We start from the raw sequence: 14,709 nt of genomic DNA, 5'->3' as shown, positions 1-14,709 counted from the left end.
AATACGACCAGACAATGAAATAGTGCCTTCGCAGTCCAATCAATGGAAACAATGATGACCAGAATGGGCTTTTTTTTTTATTTTTATTTTTTAGTTTTTGAGTGTTGAATAAAAAGAAGGCAAATCCAGAAAAGGCTGTGTGCAGGATTTACAAGACATGGAAAAGGAAATGTGCTGTCAAACTGCCTGAGGAAGATCTTCATATTAAGTTTTTCCCTTTCTTGAGTGTTGAATAAAAAAACATGGGGGAATTGTTTGAAAGAAACCATTGAAGAAGGCAGAGTTAATTTTCAGTCCGGTTTGTGAGATTGTGAGCGCCCCCTGCGATTCACACCAACAGTTTCTTCATCCAATAGCTGTTTTTTTTTGTAGGGGATTCAAGATGGCGTCGAGCGGAGGTGATGGGGAACACGAATGGACAGCGGCGGTGCGGCCACTTTTATCGGCTTCATACACCGCTTTTGAAACGAAAGAGCTACCTCAGCTTATTGGGTCTATAATCAACAGGTAACCGGCCACATGTCAATAATTTGCGTGTCTCTATTTCCTTCTAATACTGGTCGTGTCCACCCAGGGGTTAGCTAGCTGGCTAGCTGGCTAACTTGCTAACCTAGCTGGGGCAGTTAAAAACGATGGAAAACGTTACCCGCTGAGCTAACGGTTAGCGGCTAACAAGCTACCTGAGCCTCTAACCTGCAGTGGCACCGAGTCAGCTGCTTACGTTAGCTCATGTGCTAACGCCAGCTAACTTACTCTAAATACTGTATGGTTCACCGGGGGGCTGGCAACTCGTAAACGACGTGAAACAACGCACAGCTCATGAGTGAAGGACTTTGTGCCTTCATGTTACTCTGTCACTGTGCAAACGTTAATCGACGCCGCAGTGAAACGTCTTGGAAATTTTGCTTCATCATTAGCTAGCTAACACAAACATTAGCCAGCGAGAAAACTGATGGGCCTGTGGAACGGGTTGGATAACGTAGTGTTCAAACACCAACAGCGTTGTTTAACGACGTAATTTAACTCAACTGAACCAAATGTGAATTGGCTGATGTGTTTAACTTGCCACATTCAGCTTCTTAGGGGATGTCAACTGACTGTTTGGGATCGTTGGCTAACAATCCTCCGTGTTTGTCTGTGGTCGGACTGAAAGTAGGCGGAGATCCTTTTGCTGTTCACTCAGTTTTGATCAGCTGGTGGTGGTGATGGGATCACCGGTATTGTATAGTCAGGGGAGAAATGAGTGCTACAACCGGAGACATAAGTACTTTGGAAAAATCCGACATTGTGCTAAACCAAAGTAAAGGTGGTACAGTGCTTGTCATCCAAGAGGAGCACGTCTGTGGAGAGTGTTAATTATTGTCTCAGAGGTTTTTACAGATACTTGTTTGTTCATAAACCGGTGTAGACTGTTCCCAGTTTACCATATCATTCTAGGGTGATCATCTAATCAATAGTGCCTTAGTGTCTTAGCCAGGTGGTCACTTGACACTCCTCCTTGGTGGTAGTATCAGCTGATCCTTCGAGAAAGTCAAGAGAACAGCTTCCTACCGCGTTTAATGCTTTTATTTCCCACGATAAGAAATAACTACCTAGCAAATCAGAGCACCACTGTTACCAGGCTGGTTTGTTTCGTTTTCAAGGAAATCAGGCAGCCAGCAGGTATTACAACTAAACGCTGACTTGGTTGCATTGTCCTCGGAGGAGTTTTTGCTATTCTCTCACCTCCTTATATCGAAGTAACGTTTGAGAAAATGTAGATGTGCTTTAGTCAGTAACCTTAACAAATGTCTGTTTCATCACTAGGCCCCTGCTGTTTATGGAGGGTACATTAGATATTGAAATGACTTGTAAATGAAGCACCCTAAGCCAGTAACTATCTTCTGTCTTTAAATGACATATTATGCAGGGGGTGTTGTATTTTTGTATATTGAATAAACAGGTTTAAATGAGTGACAGACCTAAACAATACTGAGTGTAGCAAAGTGTAATCCTCAAACAACATGCAATGCATGCACTTGCACAGTTGTACATCAGAAATACAAATTTATTCTCTAAGTTTACGTTTGGTTTACATGACGATTCTGATGATGATTGCTAAACTATGAAAGTGAAAGCAATGTTTGTTTTTTGTTTTTTTACCTTTCAAGAATCTCCAAAATCCTGAACATAAGAGTTGGATTATGCAAACTGAGAGCTCCATTTTGACTTTGTTTCCCCCCACAACAACAGAAAAGCTGATGTTTGTAACTGATTGGTTGTCAGCATTGATGTGATGTATGATAGGGGGAGGTGTGCACTGTGCATGAGAAAAAGTAATTATTTAAGCTTAATTTAACCAGGAAACATTTATCTCATTGACAAAAGGAGCCTACCAGAAATGGCAAGGAACAAAATATATTTTCATGAATCAACTATATCTTAATGAGATGGCTAGCTAGTCTGAGCTAGCAGGTTTTAGGCTTACTGTCATTGGCCTGTTTCCCCCTGGACAGTTTATGAAGCAGGTGTTAGCGCATGGATTAATTGTGAGTAGGAGCTACTTGTTTCTTTACCTTAGTAATGTGTGTCTTCTTTTGTTGTCAGGTAAAAATACCAAATCATCATTTTGTTGCTTATTTTAGCAAAAGCATGAGTCAGAGAAAAAATGATCGTTTTGTTATTTTAGACAGCAGAGATGCTTTTTTTGTGTATTTATTTGGTTGGGTGATTGTATTGGGTGATTGTCTTTGTGTTGCCATGGAGCAGCACATGGAAATATTTTTGTATTGTCCCTTACATTCATCAAATTGAATAGAGAAGCATTAACTATGCCGATGTGGAGTATAAGTAATGAAAAAACATAGGCTTCATATACCTACCTATACCTTCAAATACCAGGTCAGTATTGAGCAGCACAGCCGTCCTACTGCTTGGAAGTATGTGATAAAATTATATTGGAGAGGTGTAATTTAGCTTGGGTTATTTGTGTCGGTGCTGGAAAGATCATGTTGACAATAAGAACTCTGTGTTTTCTGGGTTTGAGAACATTAAATAGGTTAATATTAAGTGCATAATTAACTAGAAAATAGTTTTCCTCGTGGCAAACTGCAATTAGCCAAAGAGCAGAAGTGTCAAACATGTAAGAAAAGACCACTTAAATCGTGCACAAGAGGACAATCCACAATGTTATATCACTATAATGAGAGCCATTTATCTTGTTTATATGATAATACATTAAACACTTATAACAAACTGTCTTGATCTATGAAATGTGGCTAGATGCATACAGATGTTCCTATACAATAATAATTTGAATCTCTTCTTGATGTCCGCCTTCAGAGCTTAGCCTAATAGTTATAATCCACAAAATGAAGCAAATATCAAGTGCCAAACATAATGTCCTACTATTTTTTGGACATTACGACAATTACAACTGTGTTTATCAGTTCTGACTTTTTAACTGCATCTGCCTTTCTGCTAATACCTTCTCTGGGTCATAGGATGTTTTTTGGGTGGTATAGGTGTTATTATGTTCCCTAAACTCTAGTGTTTCTGTTCTAAACTGCACATTTCTCTGTTCTGTCCTCCCCAACTCTTTTTTTCTGGAAATACATTTGCAATGAAAATATTCTAAGAAAGTTCACATTTTACAACATTAATCTGATATTTCACTTATCATTTGCAGTGAATCAGACATTCTTCACCATGACAAGCAGTATGAGCCTTTCTACTCATCATTTGTGGCACTCTCTGCACATTACATCACCACAGTATGTGGACAAAGTATGTATTTAATATCTTTTCCTATATGTTGTCATCGACAAATTTCTATACCAGAATATTTGGATGTTCGTGGTATTGTTTCTTCCAGCCAATAATTACATGTCTCTGTCTTTCTAGTACCAAGAAATCAGTTGTTGTCAGTTGCTGCAGCGTGCAAAGTGCTGATTGAGTTCTCATTGCTACGGCTGGAGAACCCAGATGAAGCATGTGCAGTATCACAGGTGAGAGAGAGAAACTGACGGGGAGAGTGTAATGTTGTGGGACTGTATTAAAAGGATAATTTTTGGTTATTTTTATGAATAGACATTTTACACCAGTAACAGACAAAATGCTGCTAAATTGGTCCTTGAGTGCAACTTTGGCTCTATCCAGGTATTTAAACACTTGCAACTCACTAGTTTAATGTAGTATACTGTGCATTTTCCCCAGAAACACCTGATTCTCCTAATAAAAGGACTTTGCACTGGCTGCAGCAGACTAGATCGCACAGAAATCATTACTTTCACAGCGATGATGAAGTCTGCCAAGTTGCCTCAAACAGTCAAGACCCTTTCAGATGGTAAGTGTCCCCTCAGAGATGAACCAAAGTTACAGAATACTTTATTGATAATGACACTGCAGTAGCAGTTGTAAAATGATTCATTCATATAAAAAAGATTTTATTAAAAACTGACAAATCATTGTGGATCTGCATGTTCTTAAGTGGTAGTAATTTTGTTGTTACAGTTGTTTCCTATATTGACAATTGTACTTATTGTTCAGAGTTGTTTTGGGTTTTATCCTTACAAGCTAAAATTCCCATAGGCCCTTGTGACACATAAGGAGTTTTCAGTGGTTTTGAATGTTTCCTTCATGTAACAGTGGAAGATCAGAAGGAGTTGCCCAGTGCTGTGAACCCAGAGCTTCGACAAAAAGAAGTACAAATGAACTTCTTTAATCAACTGACTTCAGTTTTTAACCCTGACCTTACCACCATCTTGGCCTCCCCATCAGTAGCACACATGCAGGCAAGTGTTACCCTGTGGCTGCCCACTCTATTACCTTAAATGTATTAAACACTACAGCCTATTCTTATCGGTATCACGCACACTTGGCTGCTCTTTGACCATAACAAATCAACATAATTGTGACATTTTTCAACTGTCTCCTGTTGCAGGCTGAGAGTGATTGCGATGACCAAACCACAGATCAAGCTGTTCAGGCCAAAATGAAAAATGCCTTTGTCTCCCAGAATGTGTCAAGCTTACAGGAACTTGGTGAGTAGAAACTTGTTGATTTATTGCAAGACAATATTGACTTATTAGCATTTAGTTTACAAACATATCTCATACATATTTTAGACCATAGTGACGATAAATCACTATGCACTAATAGTTGCTTGAGAAATTCTATAACAGTGAATTTTGTCTTTGCTTGTTCACATTGCCATTTCAACTATGAATGTTTTGGCATTATGTTTCTACTTCATTTTTTCCCCCCAAATTCAATGGATTTTAATTTTAATCCATTTGCCGATCCTTGCCAACCAATGTATTATTGCTCCTGATGTTTTATTGCCACATGGTAGGTTTACTTGCATTTTTCTTTTTTTCATTAGAGCTAATAGTTTTTTCCATAACTTGTATTTCCAGGTGGGTCTGAGAAGTTGCTACGAGTGTGCCTCAACCTGCCCTACTTCCTACGCTACATCAACCGTTTCCAAGATGCTGTATCAGCCAACTCTTTCTTTATCATGCCTGCCACCGTGGCTGATGCCACTGCAGTCCGCAATGGGTATATATTTTTTTCATATACTATGAGGTTAAAATATTTTGATTAGAGTAATATGATACATGTTATTATAATTAGGGCTGGGTGTTGCTGTTGATTTCCTGAATAAGTTCAACTATGATTCACAAAGTTTCGATTCACAACTTTTAACAACACTTTTAAGGAGGAAATTCTGTTTTGCGTGGTACTCAATGCTCTGTTGACCAGTGACGTGACCAGTGACCAGTGATGAAGCAGTATCACCTGATTAAGTTTATACATGGGTCTCAGATAATGTGTGTTTCTCGCCCAAGCATTTACTTAACTGTCTGTTCTTAAACCCTATACCCAGATTCCACTCGCTGGTGATAGATGTAACCATGGCTTTGGACACACTTTCCCTGCCTGTACTGGAGCCCTTGACGCCAGGGAGATTACTGGACATGACTGTGCTGGCTTTGAGCTGTCTCTATGCTGGTAGGTGGCTGGTTGTCAGTTCATAGTGAAACAGTTTATTTGTCAGTCTCTGCAGTCATTTCTTTTAGTTGTGCAAGTCATATTGGTAATTATAAAAACTGTTTTTTTTTACCCATTTAGGTGTCAGTGTGGCCACTTGCATGGCAATTCTGCAGGTAGGAAGTGGCTTGCAGCTTCGATCTGCCTCCACTGGGACTAAAGAGGAGGACTATGAAAATGACGCAGCAACAATTGTTCAAAAATGTGTGAGTATTATCAGTATTTTTTAATTTTATTTGTGGTTATGTTTAAGAGATATTTTCTTGTTTATTCTTTGGTACTCTTCTTCAGGAGCTAAACGGTTGCTGTGGCCCATTGTTGTCTGTTTCCACCATTTAGGGCCTCAAACACACACTCACAGTCTCTAAAAGTGAAAATAGCAAATCAATTGGCTCCATGGACAGTTTAATGTAACTGTGGGATAAGACACCCATAGTGCACGGACAGACGAGCCAGAAATGTAGAGTTCTTCAGACCATCAGAGCAAAGTCAGAAATCCATGAATTTGCTATTGTCTTTTATTTCTATTTTGCCGCGTTTCTCAGTTTAGGCGAGTTAACCATGGTTAGAACAACTCTGTGTCTCTGTTGCTCAGTAACTCTCTCATGATCACTAGTGAGACATTTTGTCAGGAGCCTGCACTGCAGGTGTCCTGTGTTTTATCAGTCTGACACTGGCATCTTTTGTTTTGGTGTCCTGATGGTTGGCAGTGCAGGTGATAGGTTTCAAAATCATCCGATCATGATCCGTCGCCTGCTTCCTGTGGATTTTTGTAATCATGACTGACTGCACTGCTGACATGACTTTCCTAAAAACGGCACAGTCGAAATGCTAACAAAAACAAAATTTGTGTTTGCAACAGCTGGAGATCTATGAAATGATTGGACAGGCCATCAGCAACTCCCGCAGAGCTGGAGGAGAGGTGAGCGCCGGGCTTCAGTTCTATGATGGGATAGTCAAATAATGCTATGCTACCAGTTCAGTAAGCTCTGTAAACTATTTTGAGGTCTCTGACATTTTTTTTTCACCTTTGTGTATATAGCATTATCAGAACTTCCAGCTGCTTGGAGCCTGGTGCCTTTTGAACAGCTTATACCTGATTCTCAACCTGAGCCCAACTGCCCTGGCTGATAAAGGCAAAGAGAAGGATCCCCTGGCTGCCCTGCGTGTCCGAGACATTGCTGCTCGCACCAAGGATGGCGCCGGATCGCCTAAGCTTGGTCCTGGCAAAGGGTATTTTTACTTAATATAAAACAAATTACTATATTCTTTATCGTATCATTGTGAGTTGATTCTGTCTGGATTTTTATTAGTTATGCTGTTTCTTTATCAGGCTATATTCTATAGTGGCATAGAGAGCTATCTATGTATTTTAATATGCAGTGCTTATTTTATAAAAAAAAAAAAAAAAAAGATGACTTAAAAGTTGATTTGAGTGTATTTTTTTTCTTTTTTTTTCTTTCTTTGATCCTCTCTCTAGACACCAAGGGTTTGGAGTTCTGTCTGTCATCCTGGCCAACCACGCCATCAAACTTTTGACTTCCCTTTTCCAGGATCTTCAAGTTGAGGCCCTTCATCGGGTAACTTCGGTAGAATATTATTTTTGCAGTTAATATTAATGTTGGACTTGTGCCCAGTATCACTATAAGAACCAAATAACTTCCTCTTCTGTAGTAAGGTGCTAACATGACTTTCCGTATCACTTTGGTTGTTCTTCTTGTCTTATTTTTCATTGTTAAAATCAGAAACAGAGGTTTGCAAACACACTTACTCATTTAATAAATGAAAATACAAAGCAATTCTATTTTATGATTTAGAAAATTAATAAAAAGTGAGGGGAAAAGAATGAGGCTTAGAATGACGTTTATTTTCTACCTTTATTCCAACACCCCATCGCTCTACCTGCAGGGCTGGGCAAGTGATGGGCCACCAGCCGAGCTCAACATCATGGCACAGAGCACGTCCATCCAGAGGGTCCAAAGACTCATCGACTCTGTGCCCCTGACCAATCTGCTCTTCACCCTTCTCTCTACTTCCTACAAAAAGGTGTGATCATTTCTATCCAAATATCTGTAATTTGCACAATTGTTGTCATATTATTGATTTCACCATTCATTGTTACATGAACACAAAATGTGATATTTGGTCGAATATAGACACAATGAAATATATAAAAAAACAGAACATGTTACAGAATGTTTATGCAGCAAAAATAAAAGGTATTTAAGCTGCTAAGTTTGTCCTCTACCCACTAATGTGAATGATTAAAAAGACAAGTGATCATGTGATTAACATAATTTATGTTTTTGCTGCTTACAGGCTTGTGTTCTCCAACGGCAGAGGAAGGGCTCAGTCAGCAGTGATGCCAGCGCTTCTACAGATTCAAACACCTACTATGAGGATGACTTCAGCAGCACAGAGGAGGATAGCAGTCAAGGTACTTGGTCTTTCTGTATTCCAGTATTTAAATCAACACTTCAGTAAGCTCCCATAAGATAGAAAGTTCATGCTATTGTCTGCACCCATTTAGCAGCTTGAGGTTTGCAAAACAAAAAGAAAAATCACACCCCCGGCTATGGTCTGGATGTCATTTTAACGTAAATCCTGACTGCAGGAGCACAGATAATTGCACACAATGCACAGATTTTTGTGCACAGCACTGATAGTAAAGTAACGATAACTCTAAAGGTCTACAGAATTACATATTATATGCAGCTCAAAAGCAACTGAGGGTTTGGATACAGTAGGTGGAAAAAGCAGCTGGTCTACTACTACGCCATTCTCGTGAAATAATAAAAATTTGAAGTTACATACTGCAAAAATTCAGGGGAGCAAAATGGCCTCAGAAGAGAAAAGGCTACTAGTGAACACAAGTGAAACACAAACTTAAAACAAAGTGGTTTATTCAGGTAGTTTTAAATAATGCTCACTCATGCAAGAGCTCAGCTATGTAAATAATGTATTACAACTAGGGGTGACCTCGACTTAGGATTTTCATAGTCAAATCTGATTCGTCAGATTTTGCCCATTGTCAACTAATCGTCGAATCATGTCTTTCCCTCATTGATTCCTGATCTCATTTGCACCTTTTTCTGCTCCGGAGAAAATAGTTAAATCACCCAAATAAAGAAATGTAATTCTTCAGTTAGCATTAGATCAGAAGAAGAAGAACATCACTGTCTCTCTTCGGGGATGGTGCAGCGATGTGTGTGCTGGGAATTTACAAGTGTTTATGGAGAATGAAAACGTGAAGTCCCATCGTTGTGTGGCCAGACGGTTCAGGGGTCGAGTGTCACAGCACCATGGACAGCACTGTTTTGTGTGTGTGTGTGTGTAGGTGCTGCGTGATTGATAGACAGAGAATGCGTCCTCTAGTTTAATATTGTCAATAAAACTTTAGGCCCGAATTTAATTTTCCCTCCATAGAGGAGAGAGAGAGAGAGACTCTGCGAATAGTCGACTGTTCGAGGTCACCCCTAATTACAATTATTAAGTATCATAACATGGACCATAGAAAGAAGGTGCGGTCAGTGCATCTTCTCCTTGTGGATGTGATGAAGACTGAGTAACATGCCCAAAAAGGTTTCGTGTGATGAGAGCAAGATCCCTTTCAAGAGTTGAATGAGGTGTACTGTCAGTGGTTCAGTCAGGTTACGGCAGCAGTGAGAAGGGTGAACACCTACACACGCACACAGTCAAGTAATTGATTTTTTTTTGTCCCTTCATCACACAATGACAGTGTAGTTGACAGTGTCTACTATTTCAGCAGAGAGAAGACAGGAGAAGACAAGTGCAGCTTGTGTTTCAGGTCAGCAGTTTTCTGTCCTCAGGTCAAAGACTTGGTGTCCACTTCACTGTCCTAGATTCATTTTGTTATTGTTTGTCTCACAATTTAGGCTGAGCTGTGGCCCTACTAGCTTAGAAAATGACGGAGCCACAGGTGAAGAGGCTTTGGCAAAATAGTCCCATACTCTCCTCTGTGTTCCAATTGACACAAACTAAATCTAAAACTTGTTTTTTTTGTCAAAGAGATTCACCTGTGGCTTGGTGTGGTTCAAAGAATAAAACCAATGGTGACATGTGGGTGCTCGTTTTATCTGAACAAGCATTAAGACCTCACAGGAGAACAGGGTGCTGAATGGACAAGTCACTGATAACAACATTGACAGTAACCAACCAGCTAATGTAGTTGGTCCAAAAAGCACCATGTGGGTTCCTGTCCTCGTACCGTAGTTGTCCTGTTCAATTAGCTTTCCAAATGTTGAGAGCTAATGTTTTAATTGGCCAACAACATCTCTCTGCAGACATTATATGATGTCATTTTTTGAAGTGAATATTTGAAATGATTGTGATATTGATGTTAATTTTAAGGTCAATCTTGGCCCTGTTTCACATCATATAAATTTTTAATCGTTTCCTCACTTGTCATTGTGTTACTTTTTACACATGAATAAAAATATCTTTAGTACCAAAATACTGTGGCGCCCACATCAAAACAGTGGTCTTATTCTTGAATATGACAAATTGAAGTTGTGCTTGTAAACTATGGGCTTAAATACACTATGCTACGTCTTGCTGTCACCTAAAAGATGATTTTTGTATGTTGCATGCAAATGTGAATATCAACTTAAAGTGATATTCTTTCAAAAAAATTAAGTTGTTTTGTGTACTTGAGTTGATCTACACATACTGTACACACCTAAACTGGCTACGCCTACTGTCGCCTACTACTGCTTTTCAATTATAATGATAATTTTGCTATAGTTTTAATTTTGCTATTGTAACCCCTGTGATTGACAAGTAGCCAGGGCTGGTGAGCGGTCTGATAATTCTGTAGTTCTTCTGGGAAACATCAATGCTCAGTGGATTATGGACAGACCTAGAGAGGGTTGATTGGAATGACTGGCCTTTCTGCTCTGAACTCAAGTGGTGCCTTGTGACTTCTCTGCTGGTCATGGGCTTTCTGTGACAAATGCTGTTAGTGCATAATGTAGTGGTGGTGTTCTAGAATGTAATCATATCTGCTGACATATCCTGCACTTGTGAAGACAGGGCTAAAACTGTCATCACAGTTCGATCAGGTGGTGGATAAGGATGCCAGGCAGACTCTGTTAAACCTAAATGTTTTGTGAAGATGAAGGTGAATCTGTCAGCGCTTCAAATCCCATCTTCAAAGGATTAAAAAAAAACTTAATGGCTAAGGGGGAGGGAAGGGAAGCAATAAAGATCTCTTTGCATATAAAATGAGTAATATTATATTTCAATTCCATTTTTTTCTAGACATCATTATGTCTTCACTACTGAATGCAACATCTGTTCAGAGTAAATATAATTAAAAACAATCAAGAGTAGGTGGTTGGCCATGTGACAGAATCAACCTTCTATCATTATAGTTAGAGGGTTAATCTGGTGCTTGAAAATTGTTAAGAGCATGCAAAACTAAATCTACTGTATTTTAGTGTAATTGTTAAACGTTCATGAGTTCTAGCTGATGCATGATGCTAGTGCATAAAAAAATCCTAGTGCTTGTGACATTTTGAGTGTAACACAGTGCTCACTGTTATGAAACAATGCAGTAGTGATGTGCTCTCACACAGCAGATCCAGCTTCCATTGGAGAGTAACAATACATGTGCCTCACAAAGTGTGAACTTGACCCTCTCTTTTGCATTGTTTGGCTCACTGTACTGTATATAAAGACACACACGATTCCAGATATAAAATCAACATTTTATGCTATTTTGCTTAGAGTATTTTTGTTGACTTTTTTATTTTTTAACTCTGATAAACCTTAAATTTTTTTTTTTTTCAAACCATTAAATTCCAAATCACATTTCAATGATATTCTTGGAATCTATTGGAGCTCCTCAATTAAAAAACATTCAAAATGCTATTCATAATTGTTTCCCACCTGTTTGGATGGCAAGTGTTTTGGTGGAAACACACAAAAACCAAGCTTTATCTCATACTCAGTGACAACAGTTAAAAGTGGGGGTCTTCTAAAAAAGATAGATAGAAAGAAGATAAATTGTTTGTGTCTTTCTTTAAGTGGATATTCACCAGCAGAGCCTCAGTACATGTTCACTTTTTACCGCAGTGTTTGCCTCTTGTCCACCGCCTGTACATTTGTTGTAGGTTTCATAAACTAGTTTGAAGCTTTGTACATTTTACCTTTTGATGACACACCACACGTGTTGCAAGTTGTGGATTATCTCTCAGCTCCAGTCTAAGATATTGATATAAATATATTTTTTTTAGATGATGACAGTGAACCCATCTTGGGGCTTTGGTTTGAGGAGACAATTTCACCCACCAAAGACAAAGTAGCTCCCCCACCACCACCTCCACCCCCACCGCTGGAGACTTCTCCCAGACTGAAGAGCCCCAGCAAGCAGAATCCGAGTGAGAATGGAAACATCTTAGCTGGTCGTAAAGATCCAGAGCTGGTAAGTGTTTTTTTGTACCTGACAACTTACAGAATAAGGTTGCAAGGCGACAGAAAGCTCCACTTGTATTACCGTATTTTTAATGCTAGCATATCTGTCCTTATGTCATAACTAACGGCTTGTGACAGCAAAAATAAGTTGTATTGCTTTTCTAGTTTCTCAGTTTAGCGTCCAGCATTCTGAACTTCATCACCACCTCAATGCTCAAGTCCAGGAACAACTTCATTCGCAACTATCTGAGCGTGTCCCTTACAGAGCAGCACATGGCTACACTAGCCAGTATCATCAAAGATGTGGACAAGGATGTCAAAGGTATGGCTGAGAACAGTCACACTGTGAATCGTACCTCAAGAACCAACCCTAAATCTCTCTCTTCTATTGGCCTAGTAGCCAATAATGGATATAATCCATTATTGATAGACAACAGTGCAATGCAGTGTTTAATAAATTTTTTTTCTGTTCAGGTTCCTCAGATGAAGTGTTTTCTTTAGCTCTGTATCACTTTAACCACACCTTGGTGACATCAGATCTTCCATCCCCGGCCTTGCAGGTAAGAGGAATTTGTAATACTGCACACACAGGAGAAAATTCAACCTTTGTCCAGAAAATACACAGGGCTGCAGCTATGTTCTGATATATTTATATTGTTTAAATATTTCTTACATTTGTCATAATTTGAACGCAGCCTGTCTCCATCAATACCTTACAAGATTATTTGTGAAGTTTAGCCTGGTGAATAAACTTTATCATTTGATTTTTGTCTGTTAATATACTCGACCGAGGCATCTCTAATGATAAACTTCTGTAAAAATTATTTGTTTAGTGTCAGTGTCTAACTATTGCACCTCTTCTCATTCTCAGAGTACCCTTCTGCAGCAGTTAGGTGTTGCACCCTTTTCAGAGGGTCCCTGGCCTCTGTACATTCATCCACAGTCATTATCAGTCCTCTCCAGACTTCTCCTCATATGGCAGCACAAAGCCAATGTGCAAGGAGAACCAGATGTGCCTGAATGTATGAAAGTCTGGGAAAGGTATGGTTGCCATGGCATCCATGGCTGTAATATCTAATGAGAGTGGCTAACATTTTCTTACTGTCACTGTAATGAAATTTAATTCAGTTTGCATTGATATAAAAAATATTTGGCTGCTGTCACATAAACTAAACATTTCAAAAATAGACAATGTAGTGCTTCACTTTGGTATCCACCTTAAAGCAGAAGTAAGTGGTCCGGTCGTTTTCGCTAATGCTGCGTTCCAGGCAGGCTTTTGAAATTGTAAATTACAGCTTCAAGTCACAACTTACGACTTTGTAGCGTTTCAGGCAACCCACTCGTGTTTTTCCGACCTGTTTTACCGGTGAAAGTCACTATAACGGCCACTCGTAACTTCCGACCGGTGAACTCGTACCAGATCGAACTGGTACCACTTCACGGTCGGAAAAATACGAGTTTCCTTGAACGCACCATAACAGTCCTCGTCCCTACGTCGCCACATTCACGGCGTTCCTTGGCTGCACACACAGCCCTGCATGCCGTTCTCTCTCCTCATTGCATAAAAACTGTAGGATACGATAAATGTTTTCTCTTCGGCTCAGAGCAGAGCAGAGGGACTGACAGACCCGTGTTTCAGTCCAAACACTCTATGTAAGTGATTGCTGTCGGAAGATATAACTATTTAAGACTTATATTAACACAAATATATCACTCACTTCTGCTTTAAGTTACATGAGCTTAAATTACATTTCAAGCTCATCTGTATTCAATGCAATTGACTATGTGTGAGTTTGTAAAACCACACCTGATTTCCGTGAATGTAGTAAGTATCCTTTTTTACAATTTCTCTCCTCTGTTACCTTTTACCCTAAGGTTTTTGGGAACATTGAAGCAACACACCATCCAGGGTTCTGTTCAAGGAGAAGACGACCTTAATGTGGAGCACCTCCAGCTCCTGCTGCTCCTTTTCCACAATCTGTCTGAGCGCGGGCGACGGTCAGTCCTCACCCTGGTCACCCAGGCCATCATTGAAGTGGCACAGAGCAGAGACTCCCAGCTGAAAGCGGTGCCCCTCAACCTGGCCCGCCTGTTGCTTGTGTTTGACTACCTGCTGCGCCACTACTCCAAGGCCCCCTTGTACCTTTTCGAACAGGTCAACAATTATTTTCTAATGGTTGTTTTTGATTTGTCCTGACAGTAAATTACACAAAAGTTGGTTGTATGGTTGTAAATGTTCCTTTT

The 14,709-nt window shown here is 39.6% G+C and overlaps 1 protein-coding gene across 11 annotated transcripts in view; it reads left to right on the top strand.

The window, feature by feature from the left end:
• Positions 1-381: 381 nt before the first annotated feature.
• ubr4 (ubiquitin protein ligase E3 component n-recognin 4) overlaps positions 382-14,709 on the top strand; it is a 49,002-nt gene continuing 34,674 nt past the window's right edge. For 4 of the 11 annotated variants that reach the window (XM_083975091.1, XM_083975089.1, XM_083975088.1 and 1 more), the window contains exons 1-20: positions 382-507; positions 3,668-3,765; positions 3,883-3,986; positions 4,195-4,324; positions 4,627-4,772; positions 4,922-5,021; positions 5,397-5,538; positions 5,867-5,991; positions 6,112-6,236; positions 6,893-6,952; positions 7,073-7,263; positions 7,511-7,619; positions 7,939-8,076; positions 8,350-8,467; positions 9,797-9,838; positions 12,288-12,475; positions 12,631-12,787; positions 12,940-13,025; positions 13,337-13,506; positions 14,341-14,620. In XM_083975091.1, the coding sequence (XP_083831217.1) occupies positions 383-507; positions 3,668-3,765; positions 3,883-3,986; positions 4,195-4,324; positions 4,627-4,772; positions 4,922-5,021; positions 5,397-5,538; positions 5,867-5,991; positions 6,112-6,236; positions 6,893-6,952; positions 7,073-7,263; positions 7,511-7,619; positions 7,939-8,076; positions 8,350-8,467; positions 9,797-9,838; positions 12,288-12,475; positions 12,631-12,787; positions 12,940-13,025; positions 13,337-13,506; positions 14,341-14,620 (2,634 nt within the window). In that variant the 5' untranslated portion in view covers position 382. The remainder of the gene's footprint in view (positions 508-3,667; positions 3,766-3,882; positions 3,987-4,194; positions 4,325-4,626; positions 4,773-4,921; positions 5,022-5,396; positions 5,539-5,866; positions 5,992-6,111; positions 6,237-6,892; positions 6,953-7,072; positions 7,264-7,510; positions 7,620-7,938; positions 8,077-8,349; positions 8,468-9,796; positions 9,839-12,287; positions 12,476-12,630; positions 12,788-12,939; positions 13,026-13,336; positions 13,507-14,340; positions 14,621-14,709) is intronic. The other 7 variants (XM_083975094.1, XM_083975093.1, XM_083975087.1 and 4 more) reach the window with 3 other exon arrangements.

The sequence above is a fragment of the Trachurus trachurus genome (genome assembly GCF_905171665.1).
Source record: "Trachurus trachurus genome assembly, chromosome: 7".
NCBI classification, from domain to species: Eukaryota; Metazoa; Chordata; class Actinopteri; order Carangiformes; family Carangidae; genus Trachurus; species Trachurus trachurus.
The sequence above is the reverse complement of the archived record's forward strand: the minus strand, read 5'-3'. Positions and strand labels throughout refer to the sequence as shown.